This window comes from Somniosus microcephalus, chromosome 14 (genome assembly GCF_052327205.1).
Source record: "Somniosus microcephalus isolate GS21.2 chromosome 14, FLI_Smic_1.0, whole genome shotgun sequence".
Taxonomy (NCBI): domain Eukaryota; kingdom Metazoa; phylum Chordata; class Chondrichthyes; order Squaliformes; family Somniosidae; genus Somniosus; species Somniosus microcephalus.
Window position 1 is genome coordinate 36,942,693 of NC_141000.1, and position 24,569 is coordinate 36,967,261.

Below are 24,569 nucleotides of genomic sequence, written 5' to 3' on the forward strand. Positions count from 1 at the left end.
GAGGTAAGTTTTAAAGTTTATTTTTGTTTTTTAAAATGGGTTTTCAGTACTGTAGGTAGAAGGAGCAATTGTGGCTATGTGAATTGAATTTGCTGTGTTTATTAAATGTGAAAATGACTCCAACATTTTTAAGAAAGAAACTTTTCATCAGTAATATATTCTTTTAAGTAATTGTGTATGTATGTCTGTATATATTCCTTTGCGTATATGTATGTATGTATATATTCTTTTACTTATGTGTATGAATGTATGTATTTAATGATGACTTTCAGAGAAAGTAACTTATTGGAAAATCATAATTAAATACATACATTCATACACATAAGTAAAGGAATATATACATACATACATATATGTAAAGGAATATATACGGACATACATACATAATTACTTAAAATAATATATTACTGATGAAAAGTTTCTTTCTTAAAAATGTTGGAAATGTTACATTACTCATTTTAGAACAGTCATTTTCACATTTAATAAACACAGCAAATTCAATTCACACAGCCACAATTGCTCCTTATACCTACAGTACTGAAAACCCGTTTAAAAAAAAAAAAATTAAACTTTAAAACTTACCTCAGCATTTCTTAAAATAACTTTCCTCCCTTTCCCAAACAAAAATATTGCCTTTCAGAAGCTCCACGATAAAATATATCTTCCTCCGCAGCCTCTGGAGCAACTTTACACATGCTTTTTTCATGTGTAAGTTGTAAGGACTTAACCTCACTGAATCCATGAATGAAATCGACGAAGTTCACTGCGCACGCACTACCTGTGCAGTCGCACGCGCTGTGCCTCTGAACCCCTTCATTCAGAGGACAGGAAATGCCGGTTTTCCCCGCATGCGCTGTGCATGCTGAAAACCGGCATTTCCTCCAGCCAGACGCGTGAGTACCCCGACCGTACTCACGCACTTGGAACGGAATTACTGGGCCAATGCCATCAGTTGAGAGGCGATGCCCGAAATAACTGATCTCGGTGGATCCAATTATGCTTTTCTCGGGGTTGAGCCGGATACCTTTCTCCCGTGATCTTTGTAGCATCGCACGGAGGTTCCTGTCATGTTCCTCTCTATTCCTGCCATAGATGAGGATGTCGTCTACGATTGCGACTACTCCGTCGAGGAATTCATAGGTTTCGTCGATCTTCCGCTGGAATTCATCCTGAGTTGAGATAAGACCAAATGGTAAACGCAGAAATCGGTAGCGTCCAAATGGTGTGTTGAACGTTGTTAGCTTAGATGACTCTTCTGTGAGCTTGATAGTCCAGTATCCTGATCGTGCGTCCATTACACTGAAGTAACGTGCTCCCACTAGCTTGGGTGTGATGTCATCTAGCGTTGGTAGAGGGTAGTGAGGGCGTTTGATAGCCTTGTTCAAATCTCTGGGGTCGAGACAGACTCTGAGCTTGCCTGTACATGGTTTCTTAACCACTACTAACGCGTTGACCCACTCTGTCGGTTCTGTTTCCCGGATGATGATTTCTGTATTCTCCATGCTCTGCAGCTCCTCCTTCAGGCGACTACGTAGAGCAAGGGGTATCCTTCTCGGTGGGCAAACCACAGGGGTTGCTGCTGGGTCAAGGTGAATAGTGCATTCACCTGGGAATAGTCCGATTCCTTTGAAGATGTCAGCAAACTCCTCCATGACTGTCTGCTTATCAACTGGTGCTGTCAACGATAGCACTAGCTTGACGAGGTCCATGTCTAAACATGCCTTTAGACCTAGCACTGGAAGTGCTCGAGTGTCAATAATGTAAAAGTCCAACATCCTGTCGCTTTCTTTGTACTTGCATTTCATCACGCATGTGCCTTTTACATTGAGCTGCTCACCCCCATAGCCGGTCAGTCTGCGTGAGGTGGGCTGTAGCTCACACTCATCCTTCAAGCTGTGATACTCACTCAGAGGAATTACATTAACCTGAGATCCAGTGTCTAGTTTAAACTTAAGCTCTTTGCCCTGTTTTCCTATCTCAATATCGGCAAAGGCTTGCTCAGTCTCTGAAATCTGTTTTTTCTGTGACACAGAATCAATAAACAGTTCCTCTGCATTTGGCTCTCTATCTGGCATTTGGCATTTGCAAACTTTAGCAAAGTGGTTCCATTTACCACATTGCCTTCCTTTGGCAGGGCAATGCTCCTTTTCTCCATGCATCTTGTTTCCACAATATCCACAGTTTTTGAAGCGTTTTATGTCTGTGTCGCTCATTTTTAGAACTCTCTCTGTTCTTTCTGTTCTGAATCACGCTCTGTGGCCGGTGTTCTTTGGTGTGTGCCTATTAACTGCGTGCACTGTCTGTTCACACGAGCTGCTTGTGGCGCCGGTTATGGTTTTCAACTGTGCTTGGGCTATCTCGTGCGATCTAGCTATGTCCATAGCTTTGTCCAGTGTTAGCCCGGACCCAACATTCAAAAGTTTCTCTCTCACTTTAGCTGAATGTATTCCAAACACGATGCAGTCTCTGACCATCTCATCTTTATTTGCATATCCACAGTCTTTTACCAGCAGTTTTAACTCAGTCACGAACTGTTCAAATGACTCACTAGCTCCTTGTACTTTCTCCTGAAACTTGTACCTAGCGAATATCGTATTTGTCTTGGGCATCACATATGCTTCAAAACGGTCAAAATAACTTTTCAGTACCTTTGCTTCATCTGCGGTGAGAGACCATGTGTTAAAAATGTCTCTCCCTTTTCCCCCGATCCACAGGAGTAGGTAGCTGCATCTTTCTTCCTCCCCTTTGCTTTTCAACGGACCCGAGAACATCAACTGTGCGTGTTGCTTGAACTTGCACCATTCTCTATGTAAGTTCAAAGATTCCCAATCCATTCGAGGGAAGGGAGCTCCAACGATGTCCATTTCAAATCCTACTTCTGACACCATGTCTTGTTTTGCACACCTTGTACAAAAATAATAAATTGCAGGACAATGGAGTATTACAGTTTAAACTCTTTTATGAAGCATCAGGTCTCTGATCTGAATCATACCAGTACAGTGGGGACAAGATGGAGTCAGGAACCCCTAGCCTGGGTCTTCCAAAACAATAGCAGTCCTTACAGATGCCTGCAGGCCAATGACAACTCAGCATGTGATCACATGTGAATATAATAGGTATTCCTTACAGATGCCTGCGGGCCAATGATAATTCAATATGCAAATGTTACACCTCTGTTGCTCCCTTCTCTTCTGGCCACCTGCAGATCCCTCCACAGCACACCCTTGTTGTTGGTGATGCTTATTCTCTTCCTTGTCCAAAGTTCAATCAAAAGCAGTCATCAGGATCTTCTCTATCTGAACAACTCAAAAATCCCTAAATAAGTCTCTCACAGTACTTCCACTCACCAAACCGTGGCCCAGGAGGAACTGAGAAAGCAGCTGTGAGTACTGAACCTTTACTAACCCATCGGGCCTCCTGCCCTTTAACCATCTTGAAAAAGTACAGGCCAATTTTTGGCTTCACTGACGAGTTTCCCAACCCCCGGGAAACCTGTACAGCCCCCATTCATTCCATCTCAGGCTCCCAATTGCATAATAGGAGCCCGATGTACATAAGTTAATGACCGTGCCGCCCCTTCACAGCAAGGTACCCTGGCTGCGATTTTGCCAGCGCTCAGAGTGCGGGTTTGGAGGCAGGTCCGCTGTCAAAATTGAAATGATTGCCAGTGGGTTGGGAACCCGCTCCGAACCCACCTCCATGTAAGTTTCCAAAGTGTCGGGTCTGTTCTGAAAGTGGCGGGGGAGGCATTTAAGATAGTTAAATGCTTGTTAAATGCTTGTTAACTACTATTTTGCCAGACTATTTCTATTTTACCACATTTTTAACAGGGTTCATGTTATTCGGAGATTGCGTCAGGTAAGTAGGTCGGGTTCTCTATGTCTCCCCATTGCTGTGAATAGGTGACAGCTGCAAAAGTGGTATGAAAGCTACCATTTCACAGCTGCTCACTTTCCAATGTCAGAAGCTTGAGCCTTCAGGACTTCAAAGACACTTTTGAGCTTCATGCAATTTGGAAGTGTTTGGAGTAAACTCTCTATCCACTGTCATCTCCTTGGAGCAAGCTCTCTCACCATTGACAGATCGATTCTATCATCTCAACTTCAGCTGCCATCAATTCCAGCAACATCGGTGCTGGGGAACTTCTCCCTTGACGCACGCGACTGCGCTTGCGTGTGCAGCCTGCGTGCGCGTACCTGCTGCAGGCTGAGGATTTCTAACCTCGGGTTGAATCCCAGCTGCCTGTTTCCCTGCCTCCGGCTTAAACAACTTACATTGATTCACATGGAACCATTTTGTGTGCTGGGGCATTTTTACTGCGTAAACCATGGGGCTGGCTTTATCGACTATGCTATAGGGTCCCATGTACAGTGGCTCTAAACTCCCCACTCGGGCGTAGTTCCTAACCATCACTTGGTCCCCTATCTCCCACTGGTGACTCTTGCTAGGCTCAAGCAGCAACCGGTTATTCCGATGCTGCTTCCCCATGCTACTTGCTGCCTGTTCATAAATCTGTTTCAGGCGCTCGAGGAGTGTTCGGGCGAATTTATCCCGATTTATCTCCCGAAGCTGCCCTTCAGTAAGAACTGGGGCTAGGACATGGGTGGGGGTCCTCATAACCCTACCGGTCATGAGTTTGTGCGGGGAATACCCTGTACCCTTGGACTGGCTGGCCCGGATCCCCATGAGGACTAGAGGCAGGACCTCCGCCCATTTTTGGGGTGAGCCCACTGTCTCCTTCCTCAACTTTTCTTTAACGGTGCAGTTCATGCGCTCCAGAATCCCTGAGGACTGTGGATTGTGAGCTACGTGCCACTTCCCCTTGATGCCGAGCAGCATAAGGGTGTTCTGCATGACTTGGCTGGTGAAGTGGCTTCCCTGGTCGGACTCCACAAACTAGGGTAGTCCCCACCGCGAGAACACCTCTCGCACCAAGATTTGCAGTCCCCAATGCTGTGGCCATTTTGCAGGGGAAGGCTTCCGCCCACTTGGAAAACACGTCTACCAGGACGAGGCAGTATTTGTAGCCTCCCTGGGCGGTGGGCAGGGGCCCGATGTAGTCGATCTGGATCGACTGCCATGGTCCCTCTACCCTCCTAACATGTCCCATGGGCACCTTCCTTCTGTGGGGGTCGGGGTTGTTTGCAGCGCACACAAGACAGCTAGCACAGAACTCGCGGACGTCTTCCCGGAGTCCTGGCCACCATCCCGCCTGTTCCACCCATTGCCAGGTGGTCTCAGGCCCGGGGTGTCCCGCTCCCGGACCCTTATGGGTCAGTTGAAGGAACTCCCTCCGGTGTTGCTGGGGTACTACCCACTGTTCTTCTTTGAACAGCATGCCTTCCCTTATGGAGAGAGCCACTGCGCCGTAAGGGCCTTCTACCTTCCTGCCCTCCATTACTGCGCTAATGATGACTTTCAGGACAGGGTCCTGGGCTTGGACTGTTTTAAGGTCTGGGGCTAACACTACTCCTAAGCTCCCTTGGGTCCCATCCCTGCCTCTAACTGCCGCCACGGGCCCGGACTCATACGGGTCCCAGAAAGTGCCTGCGTGTGCACCCTCCTTGGCCAGCATGTCGGCTTGCTGGTTACCCTGGCTGCGGGGTTCTGTGGAGGAATGGGCCTTCACTTTGTGGATGAAGACCTCGCCTTCCTCCCCCACAGCTGCCAGGATTTTCTCCAGCAGGGGCTTTACTGTTAAGGGCCTCCCGTCGGCGGAGGTATACCAGTGACGGGACCAGATGGCCAGGTATTCCGTACACGAGTTGCAAGTGAACATGCTGTCCGAGCAAATCGTGTATGGGGTGGGGAAGATTTCGGGGTGGGTAACCATCATACACCACCGCGGACAGTTCAGCCTGTTGGGCGCTCATGGTGCTGGGGAGCTTGATCGCCAGGGCAATGTTTGCCGTTGGGTCATAAACTCCACAACCCGTGAGTCGTTCACCAGCAGATACCATGCTGGAACCGTCTACATAGATTTGGCGGCCTGAGGGATGTATCCCGGCCTGTAAACCTACGTTCACCTCCCATACCCCTTCTATGGAACACCGATGGGCTGTTCCAGGATATACCATATTTGCCGCGAGCTTTGGCTCGCAAAGGCCCCTCACCTTCAGATCCATCTGCGAGAGGAGGAGGGTCCAGCGTGCAATGTGTGCACTGCTGACTGTCCCATCTTTAATCCTCCCATCCAGAAGCATCTGGGTGGGTGTGTGGCATGTGAGGAGAGTGATGGGAGAGGTGCCTGTGAAGATCAAGGATCTTTTCACAGCCCAGTACGTGGCCAAAAGGTGCCGTTCGCAAATTGAGTAGCTCCTCTCCACATCAGTGGGCACTCTGGAGGAGTAGACCATGGGCCTTAGCCTGCCGTGCCGCTCCTGGAGCAGCACGGCACTGAGACTATCCCCGCTGGCCGCTACCTCCAAGAAGAACTCTTTCCCCCCATCTATGGCTCCTAGGGCTGGTGCGGTCTGCAAGTCTCCCTTGAGTTTGACAAATGCTGCCTGGCAACCCTCATCCCAAGACCACTCCGCTCCTTTGTGTAGGAGTCGGAGCAAAGGGGCTGCTGTGGCTGCATAGTCTTCAATGAAGTCCCTGTAGTACCCCGTTAACCCTAGGAACGACCTCACACCTCTCACTGTGTTGGGGACCGGAAACTCTTGGACCGCTCCCCTCCTAGCCTTGTCTATGGCTCTCTCCCCTGCGCGGACAGTTAGGCCCAGGAATTTAACTTCCCGCTGGCCGATCTGCGCCTTTTTTGGGTTGACTTTGAACCCCTTACTCTGTAGCAGCTCCAGCAGTTCGGCCAGTAGCGGGCCATGCTCCCCGACTGAGTCAGTAAACAAGAGCAGGTCATCCACATACTGCAGCAACTGGGTGGGCTGACTAAATTCCTTTAAGCTATCTGCCATACACTGGTGGAAGATGCTGGGGCTGTTATGGAAGCCTTGTGGCAAGCAGTTCCAAGCATACTGTTGCCCCTTAAAAGTAAAAGTGAACTTATACTGGTCCTCCCTCCTCAAGGGGATGGACCAAAACCCATTTGAAATATCCAGCACCGTGAACGTGGTCGCGGATGCTGGAAAATTCCCAATGAGGTCGGCCACTGCTGCCACTGTGGGGGCGCATGCGGGGATATTGCTGTTGCGCACCCGATTATGGGCTATAATTATGGGGGATTTTAATTATCATATTAACTGGACAAATCAAATTGGGCAGAGCAGCCTTGAGGATGAGTTCATTGAGTGTATTAGGGATGGGTTTCTTGAGCAGTATGTAACTGAACCGACCAGGGGGCAAGCAACCTTAGATTTGGTCCTGTGTAATGAGACAGGATTAATTAAAAATGTCCTAGTAAAGGATCCCCTTGGAATGAGTGACCATAACATGGTTGAATTCCATATTCAATTAGAGGGTGAGGAGGTTGGATCTCAAACAAGCGTGCTGAGCTTGAATAAAGGAGACTATGAAGGTATGAGAGCAGAATTGATTAGAGTGGACTGGGAAAATAGATTAAAGGGTAAGACGGTACATGATCAGTGGTGTACATTTAAGTGTTATTTTACAACTTCCAAAAAATATATATTCCACTGAGAAAAAAACGGTGTAAAAGAAAAGATAGCCATCTGTGGCTAAGTAAAGTAATTAAGGATAGTATCTGACTAAAAACAAGGGCATATAAGGTAGCCAAATCTAGTGGGAGGATGGAAGATTGGGAAGTCGTTAAAAGACAGCAAAAAATAACTAAAAGATTGATTAAGAAAGGGAAGATAGATTATGAAAGTAAATTAGCAAAAAATATAAAAACAGACAGCAAAAGTTTCTATAGTTATATAAAAAGAAAAAGGGTGGCTAAAGTAAATGTTGGTCCCTTAGAGGATGAGACCGGGAAATTAATGGTGGGAAACATGGAGATGGCAAAAACACTGAACAATTATTTTATATCAGTCTTTACAGTAGAGGACACTAAGAATATCCCAACACTGGACAAACAGGGGGCTCTAGGGGGGGAGGAACTGAATACGATTAAAATCACTAAGGAAGTGGTACTTGGTAAAATAATGGGACTCAAGGCGGATAAATCCCTTGGACCTGATGGCTTGCATCCTAGGGTCTTGAGGGAAGTGGCGGTAGGGATTGTGGATGCATTGGTAATAATTTTCCAAAACTCCCTGGACTCAGCAAAGGTCCCGGCAGATTGGAAAACTGCTAATGTAACACCCTTATTTAAAAAGGGTAGTAGGCAGAAGGCTGGAATCTATAGACCTGTTAGCCTAACATCTGTGGTTGGTAAAATGTTAGAGTCCATTATTAAGGAGACAGTAACGGGACATTTGGATAAACATAATTTAATAGGACAAACTCAACATGGTTTCATGAAGGGGAAGTCATGTTTGACAAATTTACTTGAGTTTTTTGAGGAAGTAACATACAGGGTGGATAAAGGGGAACCAGTGGACGTAGTGTATTTAGACTTCCAAAAGGCATTTGACAAGGTGCCACACAAAAGATTATTGCTCAAGATAAAAAATCACGGGATTGGGCGTAATATTCTGGCGTGGGTGGAGGATTGGCTCTCTAACAGAAAGCAGAGAGTTGGGATAAATGGTTCGTTCTCAGATTGGCAACCAGTAACTAGTGGTGTTCCGCAGGGGTCAGTGCTGGGTCCCCAACTCTTTACAATCTATATTAACGATTTGGAGGAGGGGACCGAGTGTAACATATCAAAGTTTGCAGATGATACAAAGATGGGACGGAAAGTAGTGAGTGAGGAGAACATAAAAAACCTGCAAAGGGACATAGACAGGCTAAGTCCAAAGATGTGCAGGTTAGGTTGATTTGGCTATGATAAATTGACCCTTAGTGTTAGGGGATTAAATACGTGGGGTTACGGGGATAGGGTGGGATATGTGTCGGTGCAGGCTCGATGGGCCGAAATGGCCTCTATCTGCACTGTAGATTCTGTGATTCTGTGATTCTGTAAGTAAGTGGGCAGAGATTTGGCAGATGGAATACAATACTGGAAAGTGTGAGGTTATGCACTTTGGCAGGAAAAATCATAGAGCAAGTTATTATCTTAATGGCAAGAAACTGGAAAGTACTGTAGTACAAAGGGATCTGGGGGTCCTGGTGCACGAAACTCAAAAAGTTAGTATGCAGGTGCAGCAAGTGATCAAGAAGGCCAATGGAATGTTGGCTTTTATTGCTAGGGGGATGGAATATTAAAACAGGGAGGTATTGCTGCAGTTGTACAAGGTATTGGTGAGACCGCACCTGGAATACTGCATACAGTTTTGGTGTCCATACTTAAGAAAAGACATACTTGTTCTCAAGTCAGTACAAAGAAGGTTCACTTGGTTAATCCCGGGGATGAGGGGGTGGTCATATGAGGAGAGGTTGAGTAGATTGGGACTCTTCTCATTGGAGTTCAGAAGAATGAGAGGCGATCTTATTGAAACATATAAGATTGTGAAGGGGCTTGATCGGGTGGATGCGGTGAGGATGTTCCCAATGAAGGGTGAAACTAGAACTAGGGGGCATAATCTTAAAATAAGGGGCTGCTCTTTCAAAAGTGAGATGAGGAGAAACTTCTTCACTCAGAGGGTGGTAGGTTTGTGGAATTTGCTGCCCCAGAAAGCTGTGGAAGCTACATCATTAAATAAATTTAAAACAGAAATAGATAGTTTCCTAGAGGTAAAGGGAATTAAGGGTTACGGGGAGCGGGCAGGAAATTGGACATGAGTGTAGGTTCGGATTGGTCATGGCCCTGTGGGTAGTGGAGTGGGCCCAGGGGCCGTGTAGCCTGGTTCTGCTCCTACTGTGTTCTAATTCTGTGTTATATTTCAGGAGATGGTTTTATTCCTGTTCCTGGCTGGGGTGGGGATCGCCTTTACAGAAGGTAAGTACTGTAGAAAATATAGGGACAGAGTGATCTCCTGGAAGAATTTCGATTGCCTAGATGGGTCGGAGAGGAATTTCCCAGATTTTTTTCTCCCAAATTGGCCATTGTGTCTTTTATCTGGTTTTTCGCCTCTCCCGGGAGATCACATGGGTTCGGGTGGATGCAGAGTGATAGAAGATTTGAGGTTAGGATCAGATCAGCCATGATCTTATTGAATGGTGGAGCAGGCTCGAGGGGCCGATTGGCCTACTCCTGCTCCTATTTCTTATGTTCTTATGTTCTTATGATAGTCCACCGTGGCTCTCTATGAATTGTACGGTTTTCTGACCGGCTAAAGCGTTGAGTTAACATGGGTGGCTATGGGCCTCAACACTCCCTGCTGTACTATAGAGGACATAGCTGCCTCCATGTCGGGCTCTGCTTCTCTGGGGAAGTTATATTGCTTCTGGGGCCGGGCCATGGGGTCCCCGTCCACTCTGACCTCAAACCCGGTGACCGTCCCGCAGTCGTGTTTGTGCGTGGCAAACGCAGCTAGGTTAGCCTGCACGAATGCCTGAAATTCCCCCGGGACACCATCGACCATGAGCCCAAGGTTGTAACCTTCTTTTGGCTTCACAGTACACAGGGTCACCTTCCCTTCCTTGCTTGGGATGACTACTACACCTCCCTCTTTACCCATATTGGCTCCCCAAAGGCAATGATTGCGGAGATCCACGAGGATCCCGTGGCCCACGATGAAGTCGGCATCGAGGATCCCCTTTCCTCCCTCCGCTTCCCACTTCGCCAGAATGCACGTCCATTTGGTCCGGAGCGTGCCCAGGCGGAGTGAGAGTGGCTTGGAGAATGCTCCCGCCTGTTCCTTACCGGTGAACCCTGATAGAACCTATGGAACCCCGCTAGACAGAGGTGAGGTGGTGGGGTTAGCTGCGTGGATCACGGTGCAGGATGCTCCCGTGTCCAGCAGATAAGTTCCCTTAACCTTCTCTACCTCTATCTGCACGAGCGGTCTCTTCCATCCGTCATACCGGAGAGCACACAGGTAGACAGGCTGCGCGGGCTCCAATCATTGTGGGGCGTCAAAGGGGGCCGAGGGAACCGCCACACCGGTGGTGGCTGCTATTTTCCCCTGGTTGGTCAGGAGGAGAGATTGTAGGGACTGTATCGACTCCAAGAGTGGCTCGATCGCAGCGGGAGGGATACCTGACTTTGCCTTTTGGGCTGGGGCTGTGGAGTTCTTTACTTTATTATCTTTCCATGGATTTTTACAATCCTTGCGCCAGTGGCCGTCCTTCCCACACCCGTAACAGTTTAACTTAGTCTGGGAGGGACGGTTCCTCTCCTGGTGCCACTCTTTCTTATTCTGGCCCCCAGGTTTAACCTCATAGACTTTCCCCTTGGGTTGGGGCATCTCGATACCCCTTATATTTTTAAATGCTATCGTGAGCTGGCGGATCACCGTTTCCTCGGTAGTCTGGGGGGCTACGGGGGTCAAACCAGGCCGCAGCCTGGGCTCAGATTTGGGGCAGGCAGTTTGTCATTAGACAATGGAGCCAGTGGGTCAATTGGACTTGGTTCAGTAATGTCCGCGCTGGCATTCCCGGGCATGCGCTCCGGTAGACTGGCCACATCCTGTCTGCGAACGCCTGCGGGGACTCCCCTGGGAGCTGTACCGTTTTTTCCACCCAGGCGAACGGACTACCGTCATTGAGTCCCATGGCCTCCAATATCTCGTTCCTCAAATCCTCATAATCTTTCTGCCCCTTTTTACATTCATCAGATAGGGTCTGGAGGAGATCACTCCCCAGAGAAAACAGCAGCATCTTAGCTTGCTCTGCGTCATCGCAGTCGTTAATGCACGCTGCCTGTTCCATCTCCCTGAAGTGCAGAGAGGGGTCTCCCTTTTCGGTGAGCTTGGGGATGTGACTAACCATGGCCCTGAGCTGTTGGGTGCCATGCGGCACCACAAACTGATTTTGGATGGCCCCTGGGTCCTCGTCATCAACGGGCGGGCCGTACCTCCGTTGTCGGAGGGGGTACACCGGTCCTGGTCCCGGCCTATCTAGCGGGGCCTGCTGTGCTTCCCCTACCACTTCATCCTCCACCCCCCTTGCTGCCAAAACTCCTGAAAACTCGGAGCTATGGGTGGCGGCCGTGGGACCTCTGATTCCCTAGCCAACTTTGTCCTGGGTGCTGCCTGTGGGACGGTTCTGTTTGGGTTGCTGGTAAAGTCCGACTGGCCCACCTTCGGGCTGATGAGGCATACCATGCCCTTCGCCCTCGATAAGGCCATGCCCAAGCTTTCTATCTCCTCCCTACAGGGCCCGTGATCTGCCTCCTCGAACCCCCGGTCGCAGGCTAGCTTGTATGCTACCTTTACCTCCCTTACTTTCTCCTCCTGCTCTTTTAATTCTTGGGTGAGGTCGCAAATCGTGTCCTGCAACTTTATCTCGCTGCCCCTCGCCTCTCTGACCTGGTATTCTAAGTGCTCCATCTTGCGCCTAGCGCTGGCTTTAATTTCAGCGGTCTGGCATTCCAGACGCTCTACCCTTGCCTGATGTTCCCGTTGCACTTCATCGGCCCGGGCCTCCAGGCGCTCTATCTTTGCCTGGTGTTCCCTTGCCATCTGCGCTCTTTCTTGGCTTAACGCCTGAAGTGCCACTAGCATTTTCTCTTCCGCTAAAACCTTATCCTGCATTTCTAGGGCCAATTTCTTGAGCTTGGCGGCCTGTGCTGCTACAATACTGTCCAGCACTAGGACTTGCTTCTTGTAACACATTAACCAGACTGCCTTTTCAATTGCCCTCTTATGCTGTTTACTCGCCGTCCACTGGGCGGCGGCGTCTATGGGACGCTCGGCCTTTAACATAGCGCCCACCCATTACTTGGCGATATTGACCTTTCCACACATAAGTGGACAACCTCTCTTTCATTGCGGTTTCTCCCTCCGCACCACTGTCTGTCATATCGCATACTGTCGCCGATGGTCCTGCCGTGGTCACCATTTCTGTAGGGGGTTTTGGTTTGGGGTTTGTGCCTGGTCAGTCAGCCATGTGTCTGAGCTGCTCCAGCCCCGTGCGGTTCGAATCACTTCCCCTTTGGTTCTGACCACCGGACTTATTTACAAGTAGCGATATAGACAAATGAGACCAGCGGTTCGCTGCAAAGAAAACCAATGTTTATTAAAATAGAGAAACAATTACTATACAGAGAAAATCACTATGGATGCAGCACAATTACACTTAACGGGGGAGGAGAAACGGACACATTGAGGGAAAATGGCTAAAATGACACTTTAGCAATTCCCCTTAACTCCCACCCTTTACACCTATCTAGATTGTCTTGTGATGGGCCAGAAAATTGATGCTCACCAGTCTAGGATGTTAAAACGCCTGCTCCGTGCCCTGTTGCCTGCCGATATCTTAGGTTTTCACCGCCCAAAGCAGAGATACCCCAGTAATTTAAACGTAACTGCGGGTATTCTACTTCCCTGGATGGGCTCTTCGTTGACAATCTTCTCGCTGGGTTGATGGTACGGCAGGGCACCGGAGGCGAGGCGGGAGAGAGAGAGAGAGATGGCCTCCCGAGGGACTAGTTATACCCTTCCCGGTAGCCCTTATCTCCCGCCAGATCAGCTCATTTCTTTTGTCTAATCTGGACGTGTTGAAACTCATACAAAAGGTACCGATCTGGGCCCATCAACCTGGATGGCCGGTTAATTGGTTTTAAACGTCTCATCAGTGTTCCCCCTTTGTCCAACTGGTTTCGTGATGGGGCCATTCCAGTCTGAATGCCCCGTTGATTGTTTGTAAACAGTGTTGCTGTTCTCTAACGAAGGTCTGAATGCAGCTAAGCTTGTCCCATTACATATTGAATAGGCCTTGCCTGCTCTTGATTGTTTGTGCAAACAAACTTGATGGGTTTTAATCAGAGGCCCGAATGCCACTGGGTTTGATTCTCACGCATAAATGCAGAAGGTCTGTCTGCATTCGAGTTTCTGGAAAGTTCCTTCTCACAGTCATCGGGATACAAGTTTGTCAGTCCAAACTGAAACTTACAGGCCTTGGTCATGAGGCTGACCGCAGCCATCTTGTTGAGCCCTGGATTCCAAACTCAGTCCAACCAGGGTTTCTTTAATAAACCAAAAGTAAATCTTCGGGGGGGAAGACATGAAATTTGAGAATCCTTTCACAACATTGCTGCCTGGGAGGCCAGCGATGACAACAGTACGGCCCGGGAGGCCAGCGATGGTATCACCATGGCCAGATTTACTTCACTTGATGCTGTTAACCCTGGCAGCCACATGATGTGCCAAATTGACACCACCCCACACAACACCATAAAGCATCCCTACAATGACCAAGCCATTCCTTTTACACTCATCACAATTGGGGGGGGGGGGGAGGAGTTATGTCTCAACATTCACTGGAACTCACTAAGACACCTCCAAAGGTGAGCACAGATCTGTCCAATAAGGTAAAGTGTTGAAAATATTGATTTCAATGTTTGACAATACATTAACAGAAACTTCACATGAACATTGGCTAAAACATCCAGGTTCCTACCCTTGTGTGCTGTTAGTTCATATGCTTGCAGTAGGTTGGGGGTGAGTGTGAGGGGTGGCGAATGAGATGGGGAGGTCATAATGTAGATAGAGAGGGTTGGGTGGAAGTGCAAGGTAAGTTGGAGTGGGTAAAGATGTGTAGGAGTAGGGTAGGGAAGGCAGAGCGATGGGGATGTGATGAGTGGCACAGCAGGATGAGATTGAGTGTGGCTTGGCAGTAACATTTGGTGATCTACTGAGATCATTGAAAGGTTTGCGCCACAGCAGCCTGGTCCTCCTGATGACATCCCTGCTTCTGCCCTCCTGTGCAATGTGCAACCAGGCTGTGTTGATCTCCTGGGGAGGTCTCTTCCGCCCATAGGAAGGGAAGAGAACCTCCCTGCGTGCTGTGACTCCCTCCATAAGCATATGGAGGGAGTCATGGGAGAGCCTGGGTGCAGCCGTGCAACTTTGTGCAGTGCTTGTCAGTGTTTGCAGCACCTCAATGCCGTAGAATACTGACAGCAGAACTGTCAAGATCAATTTGGACATGGCCCCTTTAACGAAACTGGCTGATGTCGCCACACCAAATGATGTCATCAGACCCGCTTCCTGTTAATTGCCCGGGAACCTCGCAGGGATCAATGAAAAATCGCTTGGAGAGTGTGGGCTGCAGTTGGCAGCGGGCTGGGGCTGGGACTGCGACATCGACCCCGGCCGCCCCAGACCCGCCTCGGCCGCGTCCCCTGACACCCCGATATCCGCCGCCTTAACAAATGCAGTGGGCGCGTGTGTGGCGGGTTGTGGTCGCGTTTTGCTTATTTGATTGTTGCGGGGGGGGGTGGAGTGATGGGGGGTGCTGGGTTAATAAAGAGGCCTCAGTGTCAGTGTGAATCAGGTGTCAAAACTCAGGCTGACTTTGAAGGGAAGCAGAGTCAGAGACTGCCTGCTTCAGGGATTTTCACTGCTCTGCCTACAGGTGTCAGGCTAGTCCGATTCCGGATGCATTTACATTATAACTGCAGCGTTATAATTGTTTTGTGCTGATCCTACAGTTACAGTTTAAATATACCCATAAAGTGGTCATACTGGCAGAAGGAGCATGTTGGGACTGACTAACATGGAGGAGTTTGTTGGGGGCGAGTGAGGTCCACCCACCAGTGAATCATAGTATTCTGAAGAGGAAGGAAACGTTTTTCAAACTTGCATAACCCAAGAACATCAGAGTGTTTCCAGCATTTTATGTTTTTATATCAGCTGAACCTGCTTTTGCCGCACTTGTGGGATGAGCATGTTATTTTCACACACAGGTGTAAATGCTGGTATTAGCACGGACCTATATACTAAGAGTATGTCAGGACTACAATTACTAACCTAACAATGCGGATGTGGCCGGGTGTCACGCACAAGCAGGTTACGTCATTGGAGAACGTTGCTGCCAATCAGCTAGTTTTTGACTTCTTCCCACCTCAGCAATTTGATGTTGATCAGGAGTGGGGCTTCCGCTTGTCACGATTACATTGGGAGACGAAGCGGGTAAGTATCTCAGCCACCGCATGGGGTGACTTGTAGATGGGGTGAAGCGTGCAGTGGACTGGAGACAATAGTCAGAGCGAGAGGCAGGAGTCGCGTCGAGTCGAGATCAATCGCACTTTTAGAAGAACAAGGACAACCACACTTAATGCGAGGATAGTTTGAACTGTGCAGATGTGCGCACTGAAACTAAACGTGACCCATAGGCTAACCTACCCAAAACAAAGCTGTCGCGCGTCAGTAAGTGAAATCAGGACAGAATAAAGTGTTGTACACTTTTTTTAACGATTTCTTTTGGTCTCTCCTCAGCCTGTTCAGACGTAGTATGTCGGTTGCTCCATCTAAGTGCTGCAAGACGTCTGATAACTTTAAATTCAAGAGATCTTACTAGATTTTTTTAAGGAACAAATATTCAGTTCCTTTAGTTCGAAGTTTTATTTGCTTAAGGTAATACAGGGGCAGACCATACATGTATTATTTTAAAAATCCTGCTACTACACTTAAGGCACTCGAAGGGCTGTGCCATGAAGTCTTATTCAATCAGCACTTTGGCCCAGCTGTGGACTTCATTAGAACAACCCTGTGGCCTGCTGCATGGATCCACAGGAGATGTGAGTGTGGGTATAGCGCCTGTTTTACCCAGCTTCCCCTAAGAAGCCTTCACGCCCTTGGTCGAGCTTGGTAATGTTAAGTTGGCACAGGATATATGAATTGTGGGAATTCCAGAGGAAGCATGCATTAACTTGTGTGATCTAAAGATTGTGGTCACATACCATCTGCACAATAGAGAACCCTTTTCATTTATTTTTTAAATGGTGAGAGATTGGGAAATGTTGGTGTTCAGAGGGACCTGGGTGCCCTTGTACACAAATCACTGAAAGTTAACATGCAGGTACAGCAAGCAATTAGGAAAGCAAATGTTATGTTGGCCTTTATTACAAGGGGATTTGAGTAGAAGAGTAAAGAAGTCTTACTGCAATTATACACGGCCCTGGTGAGACCACACCTGGAGTATTGTGTACAGTTTTGGTCTCCTTACCTAAGGAAGGATATACTTGCCATAGAGGGAGTGCAACAAGGGTTCACCAGACTGGTTCCTGGGATGGGGGGATTGTCCTATGAGGAGAGATTGAGTAGACTAGGCCTATATTCTCTAGAGTTTAGAAGAATGAGCGGTGATCTCATTGAAACATACAAAATTCTTACAGAGCTTGACAGGGTAGATGCTGGGAGGATGTTTCCCCTGGCTGGGGAGTCTAGAACCAGGGGTCACAGTCTCAGAATAAGGGGTCAGCCATTTAGGACTGCGATGAGGAGAAATTTCTTCACTCAGAGGGTGGTGAATCTTTGGGATTTTCTACCCCAGGGGGCTGTGGAGGCTCAGTCGTTGAGTATATTCAAGACAGAGATCAATAGAGTTTTGGATGTTAAGGGAATCAAGGGATATGGGGATAGCGCAGGAAAGTGAAGTTGAGGTAGAAGATCAGCCATGATCTTATTGAATGGCAGAGCAGGCTCGAAGGGTCAAATGGCCGACTCCTGCTCCTATTTCTTATGTTCTTATGTACAGCATTGCTGGACAGTGCATGAATTGCAAATTGAGTGCAGTCAATTATTCTTTGAACCATAGGGAACCAAGCAAGTCAGTGGAAGACCCACTGCCATTGACATTGCAGGTGCTGCTTTGTGCCAAAGATGATGAACTGGTGGGCATGAGCAAACACCACACGAGTCTCTGTTTAATGGCTCAGTGGACCAAATAATGGTTCACTCCTGGTTCTTCCCTGTTGGGGCTCGAATGCTATCAGTGGCATAGAAATTGAATGCTGCTGTCACGGGGAGGCTAGTGCTAAATGAGAACTCTTCCCTCTTGTGTGTCATTCAGGAAGTGGCACAAATCCCTCAACAGCCTCAGTCTTTGTACACATTGCTGCTTTGTTAGGCAGTGGTGGCCATTTTGGGGCCTGTACGCACAGCCTTATGAGTAATTGGTGCAGGTAATTAGGAGAGTCATAATGCAATGCAGAACAGCACATATTACAGCTCTGATGCTCAGCAGCAAGTTTACCAATCCCAGAGATACTGTACCTCCAGCTCAGCTCTGCAGCAGCGGACACTCATGGAGAATTCATTGCTCCAGATGAGAAACCACACCAATTAGAATTAGTAGCTCCCCAAAAGCCCTTAGTTGGCATTAATTAGTAATAATGGCAATAAACTAACTGTAGAATGTTATAATTAAGTTAGTTTACACAAGGCGGAAAACAGCATAGCACTAAAAGTGCCAGCTGGGGCTGTTAGCATGGTCTCTGCCAGTTTAAATGCCAATCTCTATTGCTGTTAGCACTGAAAAACATACCTGCAAGAGTTAGAGACTTGAACAGGATTGTTTTAGTTAAAGTTTCTTTATCCACTAGCAAAGGTCCTGTTGCTTTACTTATGTTAAATTGGATGATGTGCTATTTTATGAGGACAGGAACAATATACTATGAAATGAACAGTATATTGTTCTGCTGAAGAACAGTTGTGTGAACTCTATTGTGCCCCTTTACAAATGCCTTCTTCAGGCCAGTTAGAGGCTCATTGCTCTTAGTTGTACAACAGTGTCCATCATAGTCTGACTCTATGAGCAAAGTAAGCATTTTGTTCAGAGTTCATTCTTTGATGGTTTTTTTCCATTATAAATACACGTACATTTTCACTGGAAGACAAGATGGTGCCTCAAAGCAACGTGGCAATTTTAGGAGTGATTTGATTGGTTGTTCTCTGCTACTTGCCAGTTTGGAATTGGAAGTCTTTGAGTAAGCTGATTGCTAAATCTGTTCCTTATTGTTTCCTCACTGGTGCTTACCAAGTGAATTTTGATTCATTCGTGTTGAGATATTTGATCATCTGAAATGATGACTTAGCAGATAACTAATCAATTTTTGCGATATGCAACGATGCCCTGAGGTATGACACTTTGATTCCCTAAAATAGAAAACACCGCACATTCTGTACTATTTATACCTCAGAAGCCATACCATTACATAGCTGGTCTCCTGTGTGGCGTGTTGTGATGGATGTCACACTGCTGTGCAGATCTAGAAAATCTCGGCTGACACTAAGTGCAGTACTGAGGAAGAACGGCATTATCGTAAATGCAGCTCTTCAGGTGGGCTGTTAAACTCTGGCCCTGTCTGCCTGGTCCAGTGATTCAGGCTGACGTTAAAAAGATCAAATAAGAACAGGAAATTCATCAGGTGTCCTGGCTATCATTCCTCTCTGAAATAACACCAAAGAGCAGGTTAGCCAGTCATTTCTCGTTCCTGTTTGTAAGAGCTTCTGTGCGCATGTTTGCCTACATAACAGTCATTGCATGCTTCCCTCCTCACTCAACAAAAAGTCATTTGTACGTAAAGCCCATTAAGATGTTTCTGAGAGGCGTGTTAAGGTGCTATATAAATGCAAGTCTGTCTATATTGCTTACAACCCTTTCATGTAACTAATGATATTGTTATAGTAACACTGACTGTATTCCAAATACTGTCGCTTGTACATGTGCAGTACTGCCCTGTGCTAATTGCTATAATATATTTACATTGCAGAATGTGTTAAGATTAATCTTTCAGATTAATGGGAATTTAATGTCATTTTACAGAGGCAAAAAAACTTGTTAATGAACTTTTAAAGGTTTTACAGCACTTCTGAAAATGCATTGGTATGTTTCATACTTAATTTTATTTTAAAGTAACACGCATGTAATTTAGGATTCTCTACTTTCCCCTCAAATTAGGTTTATTTCTTTAGCACCTGAAGTTCTTGACTCTTTAAGAAGAAGTGATTCATAACAGACCAAGTGTTTGGCTAGTATGGTAGAAGTGGTCCTGATTGACTTCTCAGATATTCACTATGACTACATTCAGAAGTGGCTTTGTGGTGCCGTGGATGTAATGAGCATGTGTAATCTGATCGAGTGTCCGTATGTGTTCATGATGTACAGCCAGAGAAATCCAGACAATGTGAGTAATGATGTGCGGAGCTATTTATATCAATTGTCAGAGCACATCACTGTGCCTAAAGAAAACCTTGAGGTTTTGGTACAATCAAGTTTTGCTGCCATCTTGTACACTATCAAGCAGAAGATTGATAAATGGGACCTCAGCATAATTAAGGTCATCGTGTCCATGGAGAGGAAAGCCACACTGGACCTCTATATAGAGCAGCTTTTTACTGCAATTTATAAATTTGCATTTGAGACACTTGTGATAGAAAGTGAAGGAGAAATGAAACTGCAGTTGCCGGTACCTTCCATTAAAGAGCATGTTCTCACGAGCCAACAAACGGATGATATCTGGAAGGACATCTGGGCATTCTTGGCACAACTCAAAGGAGTTATGGGACAGATTGTAGTTCTCAAGTCTCTGCTGATCCCAGGTATGCTTTTATAAATATCAAGAAATTGGGTAAGAAAGTGTTAAGTCATACCATCTACCATCTTTATACACGAGAAGCACTCCGTTGTCGTATTCTTTTGGGTTATTATTAAAGGGTAAAATTGAGGGCCACTGGCTCTGGGGAAATCTTGTGTATCTCCAGTTGTAAAGTGAATTTGGAACAGACTGAGAAGCAGGTCACTATCCTTTCCTCCAGGTCATGGAAGTGACCTCACGTGGACAGATTACAGGAAGGGAAGAATCTTTTTTATATATGGATAGGTATGTGGTAATGAAGTCAATTGTGTTCTTCAAACCAATAAACTACCATCTTCTCAGTGGAGTATTTAAGATTTCACTGATAAACTGAACTGATGTAAAAGATAGCTTCACATTCTGAAATTTTTATCAAATAAGAAATTAAACTGGTTTATAGTATGCAAGTAGGACACAAGTAGGTCTCCCATGGTGTTGCACATGATGGTGGTGGAGGGGGGTCCGGGGGAGATTTTAATCCCCAGCAGACTTTGTGCAGGTGGCAGGGTAAGTACAATACACACTCATTGGACTAAATTTAACTCCCCGGCCACTCCTGCTCTTCCTGGCCCCACAAAGTAAAGTATTTCACTGATGTTGGAGGCTCTCTTTGTACACTTGACAGCTGACCTGGCTTTACTTGGCGGAAAGGTCACGGCAGCTTTCCCGCTTAGGCTCCGGTTAAAATGCAGTCGGGTTCCCATTGACGTCATTTTTCATTAATCCATTAGTCCAGCAGGCACCTCATCCATCACCAAAGCAGCGGCCTTCAAATCCGAAAGTGGTGGCAACGGAGCAGCACCATTTCAACTTCCCACTTGATTAATTCTCACCTATTGTCGAGAGTTAATACCACCCCCCCCCACCGAGTTTCGAGCCCATGTGTAGTGTTCAGGTGAAGTGAGGTTAGAGGGTGGGAGATAATTGGACCAAGGTGCGCAGATGTAACTTAGTTCCCATTTTAAAGTCATACATTCTCACCTTATTTTTTATTTATAGTGATGTGCCTCAATTATTCCGAGACTCGAAGTTAGCAGAACAAAAGTAAGGCTTTTATTAACTCAGAATATAACACGTAAAATAGAGAGATGTCTACCTTCAGGAGGCTGATGCCCGACTGAAGTTAGATTACAAAGGAGCCAGGTATGGGCGGAGCCCTGCACACAACCAGTTCCAGCACATTCCAATACATAATACATGAGGACTGGGGGAAGGGAAAAGACACAGAAAGCAGGCAGTTACAAGACACAGAAAACAGGCAGTGATGAATGGAATATATTTCATCACATTCACCCCTTCCATAGATTTAGTCTGTTCGGGGGTTTGATAGTCCTCTGCGACCGACGTGGCTGTTGTGGTGCTGTGGGTGTCGGCTGGGTGTCCCCGGTAGCCTCCTGGGTCTCTGCCGGGGGTGCCGCCGGGGTTGTTGAAGGGGTAGTTGGTGGGGGTGCCGTTGGTCGATGTTCTTCCGGGGGTGATGAAAGAATAGTGGGTGGGTAAGGGTTGCTGTGATCGTCGTCGCTGCTATTGCCATGGTTGTTGTCGATGCCGGCTGGGGCGACGTCTTTTATGGACACGGTGTCCTCCCTTCCGTCGGCGTGCCGGACATATGCGTATTGGGGGTTGGCGTGGAGTAGGTGTACTGGCTCCACGAGAGGGTCCGTCTTGTGGCCCCTCACATGCCTTCGCACGAGTACCGGACCTGGGGTGGAGAGCCATGACGGCATGGATACGCCTGAGGTGGATTTCCAAGGAAAGACAAACATTCGTTCATGAGGCGTGGCATTAGTGGCCGTACACAATAGCGACCGTATCGAATGGAGCACATCCGAGAGGACTTCCTGCCAGCGGGAGATAGGGAGGCCCTTGGTCCTTAGAGCTAGAGTGACTGCTTTCCACACTGTCCCGTTCTCTCGCTCCACCTGGCCGTTACCCCGGGGGTTGTAGCTGGTGGTACGGCTCGTGGCGATCCCCTTGGACAGCATGTACTGGCGTAGCTCTTCACTCATGAAGGACGCCCCCCTATCCGTGTGGATATAGCTCGGCATACCGAACAGGCAGAACAGGCTGTTGAGGCATTTAATGACCGTGGCGCTGGTCATGTCTGGCAGGGGAAGGCGAATGGGAAACGGGAGTATTCGTCCACAATGTTCAGGAAGTAAACATTGCGGTCGACGGACGGGAGGGGGCCCTTGAAATCTAAGCTGAGCCGCTCGAAGGGCCGTGTAGCTTTGATTAAGTGGGCTCTATCTGGGCGGTAGAACCGAGGCTTGCACTCAGCGCAAGTGCGGCAGTTCCTGGTCAGAGACCGAACTTCCTCAATCGAGTAGGGTAAGTTACGGGACTTTATGAAGTGGAACAGCCGCGTGACCCCTGGGTGGCAGAGGTCGTTGTGGAGGGTCTGTAGCCGATCCTCGGTGGCGCTGGCACACATCCCTCGTGAGAGGGCGTCAGGGGATTCGTTAAGGGCCCCTGGCCGGTAAATGATGTCGTACTCGAAAGTGGAGAGCTCGATCCGCTACCTAAGAATCTTATCATTTTTAATCTTCCCCCTCTGTTTATTGTTGAACATAAACGCTACCGATCGCTGGTCGGTAAGTAGGGTGAAGCGTTTGCCGGCTAGGTAGTGGCGCCAGTGGCGCACTGCCTCCACGATGGCTTGGGCCTCCTTTTCCACGGAGGAGTGTCTGATCTCGGGGCCTTGGAGGGTCCTCGAGAAGAAAGCTACGGGCCGCCCCGCCTGGTTGAGAGTGGCCGCCAAGGCGAAGTCGGACACATCACTTTCCACTTGAAATGGAGTGTTCTCGTCCACTGCCTGTAGCGTGGCCCGCTCAATATCCTGCTTAATGCTTTTGAAGGCGGCGTGGGCCTCAGCAGAGAGCGGAAAAGAGGATGCTTTCAAGAGGGGGCGGGCTTTGTCGGAGTAGTTGGGGACCCATTGGGAATAGTAAGAAAATAACCCCAGGCACCTTTTCAGGGCTTTGGGAGTGTTGGGCAGGGGCAGCTCCCGTAGGGGGCGCAATCGGTCGGGGTCTGGTCCGATTTCCCCATTCTCCACCACGCTGCCCAGTATGCAGAGGCGCGTGGTGTTGAAAACGCACTTGTCCTCGTTATAGGTGAGGTTGAGTTTTTGTGCGGTTTTCAGGAACCTCTTGAGGTTCGAGTCGTGATCCTGCTGGTTGTGACCGCAGATGGTGACGTTGTCGAGGTAGGGGAAGGTTGCCTGCAAGTGGTGGTCATCGACCATGCGATCCATCTCCCTCTGAAAAACCAAGACCCCGTTCGTCACCCCAAAGGGGACTCTGAGGAATTGGTAGAGGCGTCCGTTCGCCTCGAAGGCGGTGTACGGGCGGTCCTCTGGTCTGATAGGGAGCTGGTGGTACGCTGACTTGAGGTCGATGGTGGAGAACACCCGGTATTGGGCGATTTGGTTCACCATTTCTGATATGCGGGGTAGCGGGTAGGCGTCTAGTAGGGTGTACCTGTTGATCGTTTGACTATAGTCGATCACCATCCGTTTCTTCTCGCTACCCCTTAACACTACCACTTGGGCGCGCCACGGGCTGTTGCTGTGTTCAATAATGCGCTCTTTCAGGAGCCTGTCTACCTCGGTCGCGATAAACCGCCTGTCCTCCCAGCTGTACCTCCTGCTTTTGGTCGCTATTGGCCGGCAGTTAGGGGTAAGGTTCACGAATAGCGAAGGCGGCTTTACCTTCAGGGTAGCCAGACCGCACACTGTGAGGGGCGGCTGGGACCCACCGTACTTGAGCGTGATGCTTTGGTGGTTGCACTGGAAATCCAAACCCAAGATCACGCTCGCACATAGATTCTTCATGATTAATACTTTAAAATTATCATACACAGTTCCGTTAACGCACAATTGTACCGTGCAGTAACCCAGAATGGTCGATGTCTGGGTTTTATCGGCCATAGAGATGGTACCCTGAGCAGGGACCACCTTTAGGGAGAGTTGTTGTGCCAGTTCAGGGTGGATAAAACTCTCCGTGCTTCCACTGTCAATTAAGCATTTAACCCGGCACCCATTTACCTCGATGTCCACCATTGATTTGGATAGCTGATGCGGCCTGGTCTGGTCCACTGTGACAGATGCCACTGTAGGGCCCTGATCGAGACAAGATGG

General features: G+C 48.0%; 1 protein-coding gene across 2 annotated transcripts in view; it reads left to right on the top strand.

Annotated features, from left to right (window-relative positions):
• Positions 1-15,291: 15,291 nt before the first annotated feature.
• The window catches only part of lacc1 (laccase domain multifunctional purine nucleosidase 1), a 36,637-nt gene continuing 27,359 nt past the window's right edge, over positions 15,292-24,569 (top strand). For both annotated transcript variants that reach the window (XM_086006508.1, XM_086006507.1), the window contains exons 1-2: positions 15,292-15,980; positions 19,753-20,393. In XM_086006508.1, the coding sequence (XP_085862634.1) occupies positions 19,829-20,393 (565 nt within the window). In that variant the 5' untranslated portion in view covers positions 15,292-15,980; positions 19,753-19,828. The remainder of the gene's footprint in view (positions 15,981-19,752; positions 20,394-24,569) is intronic.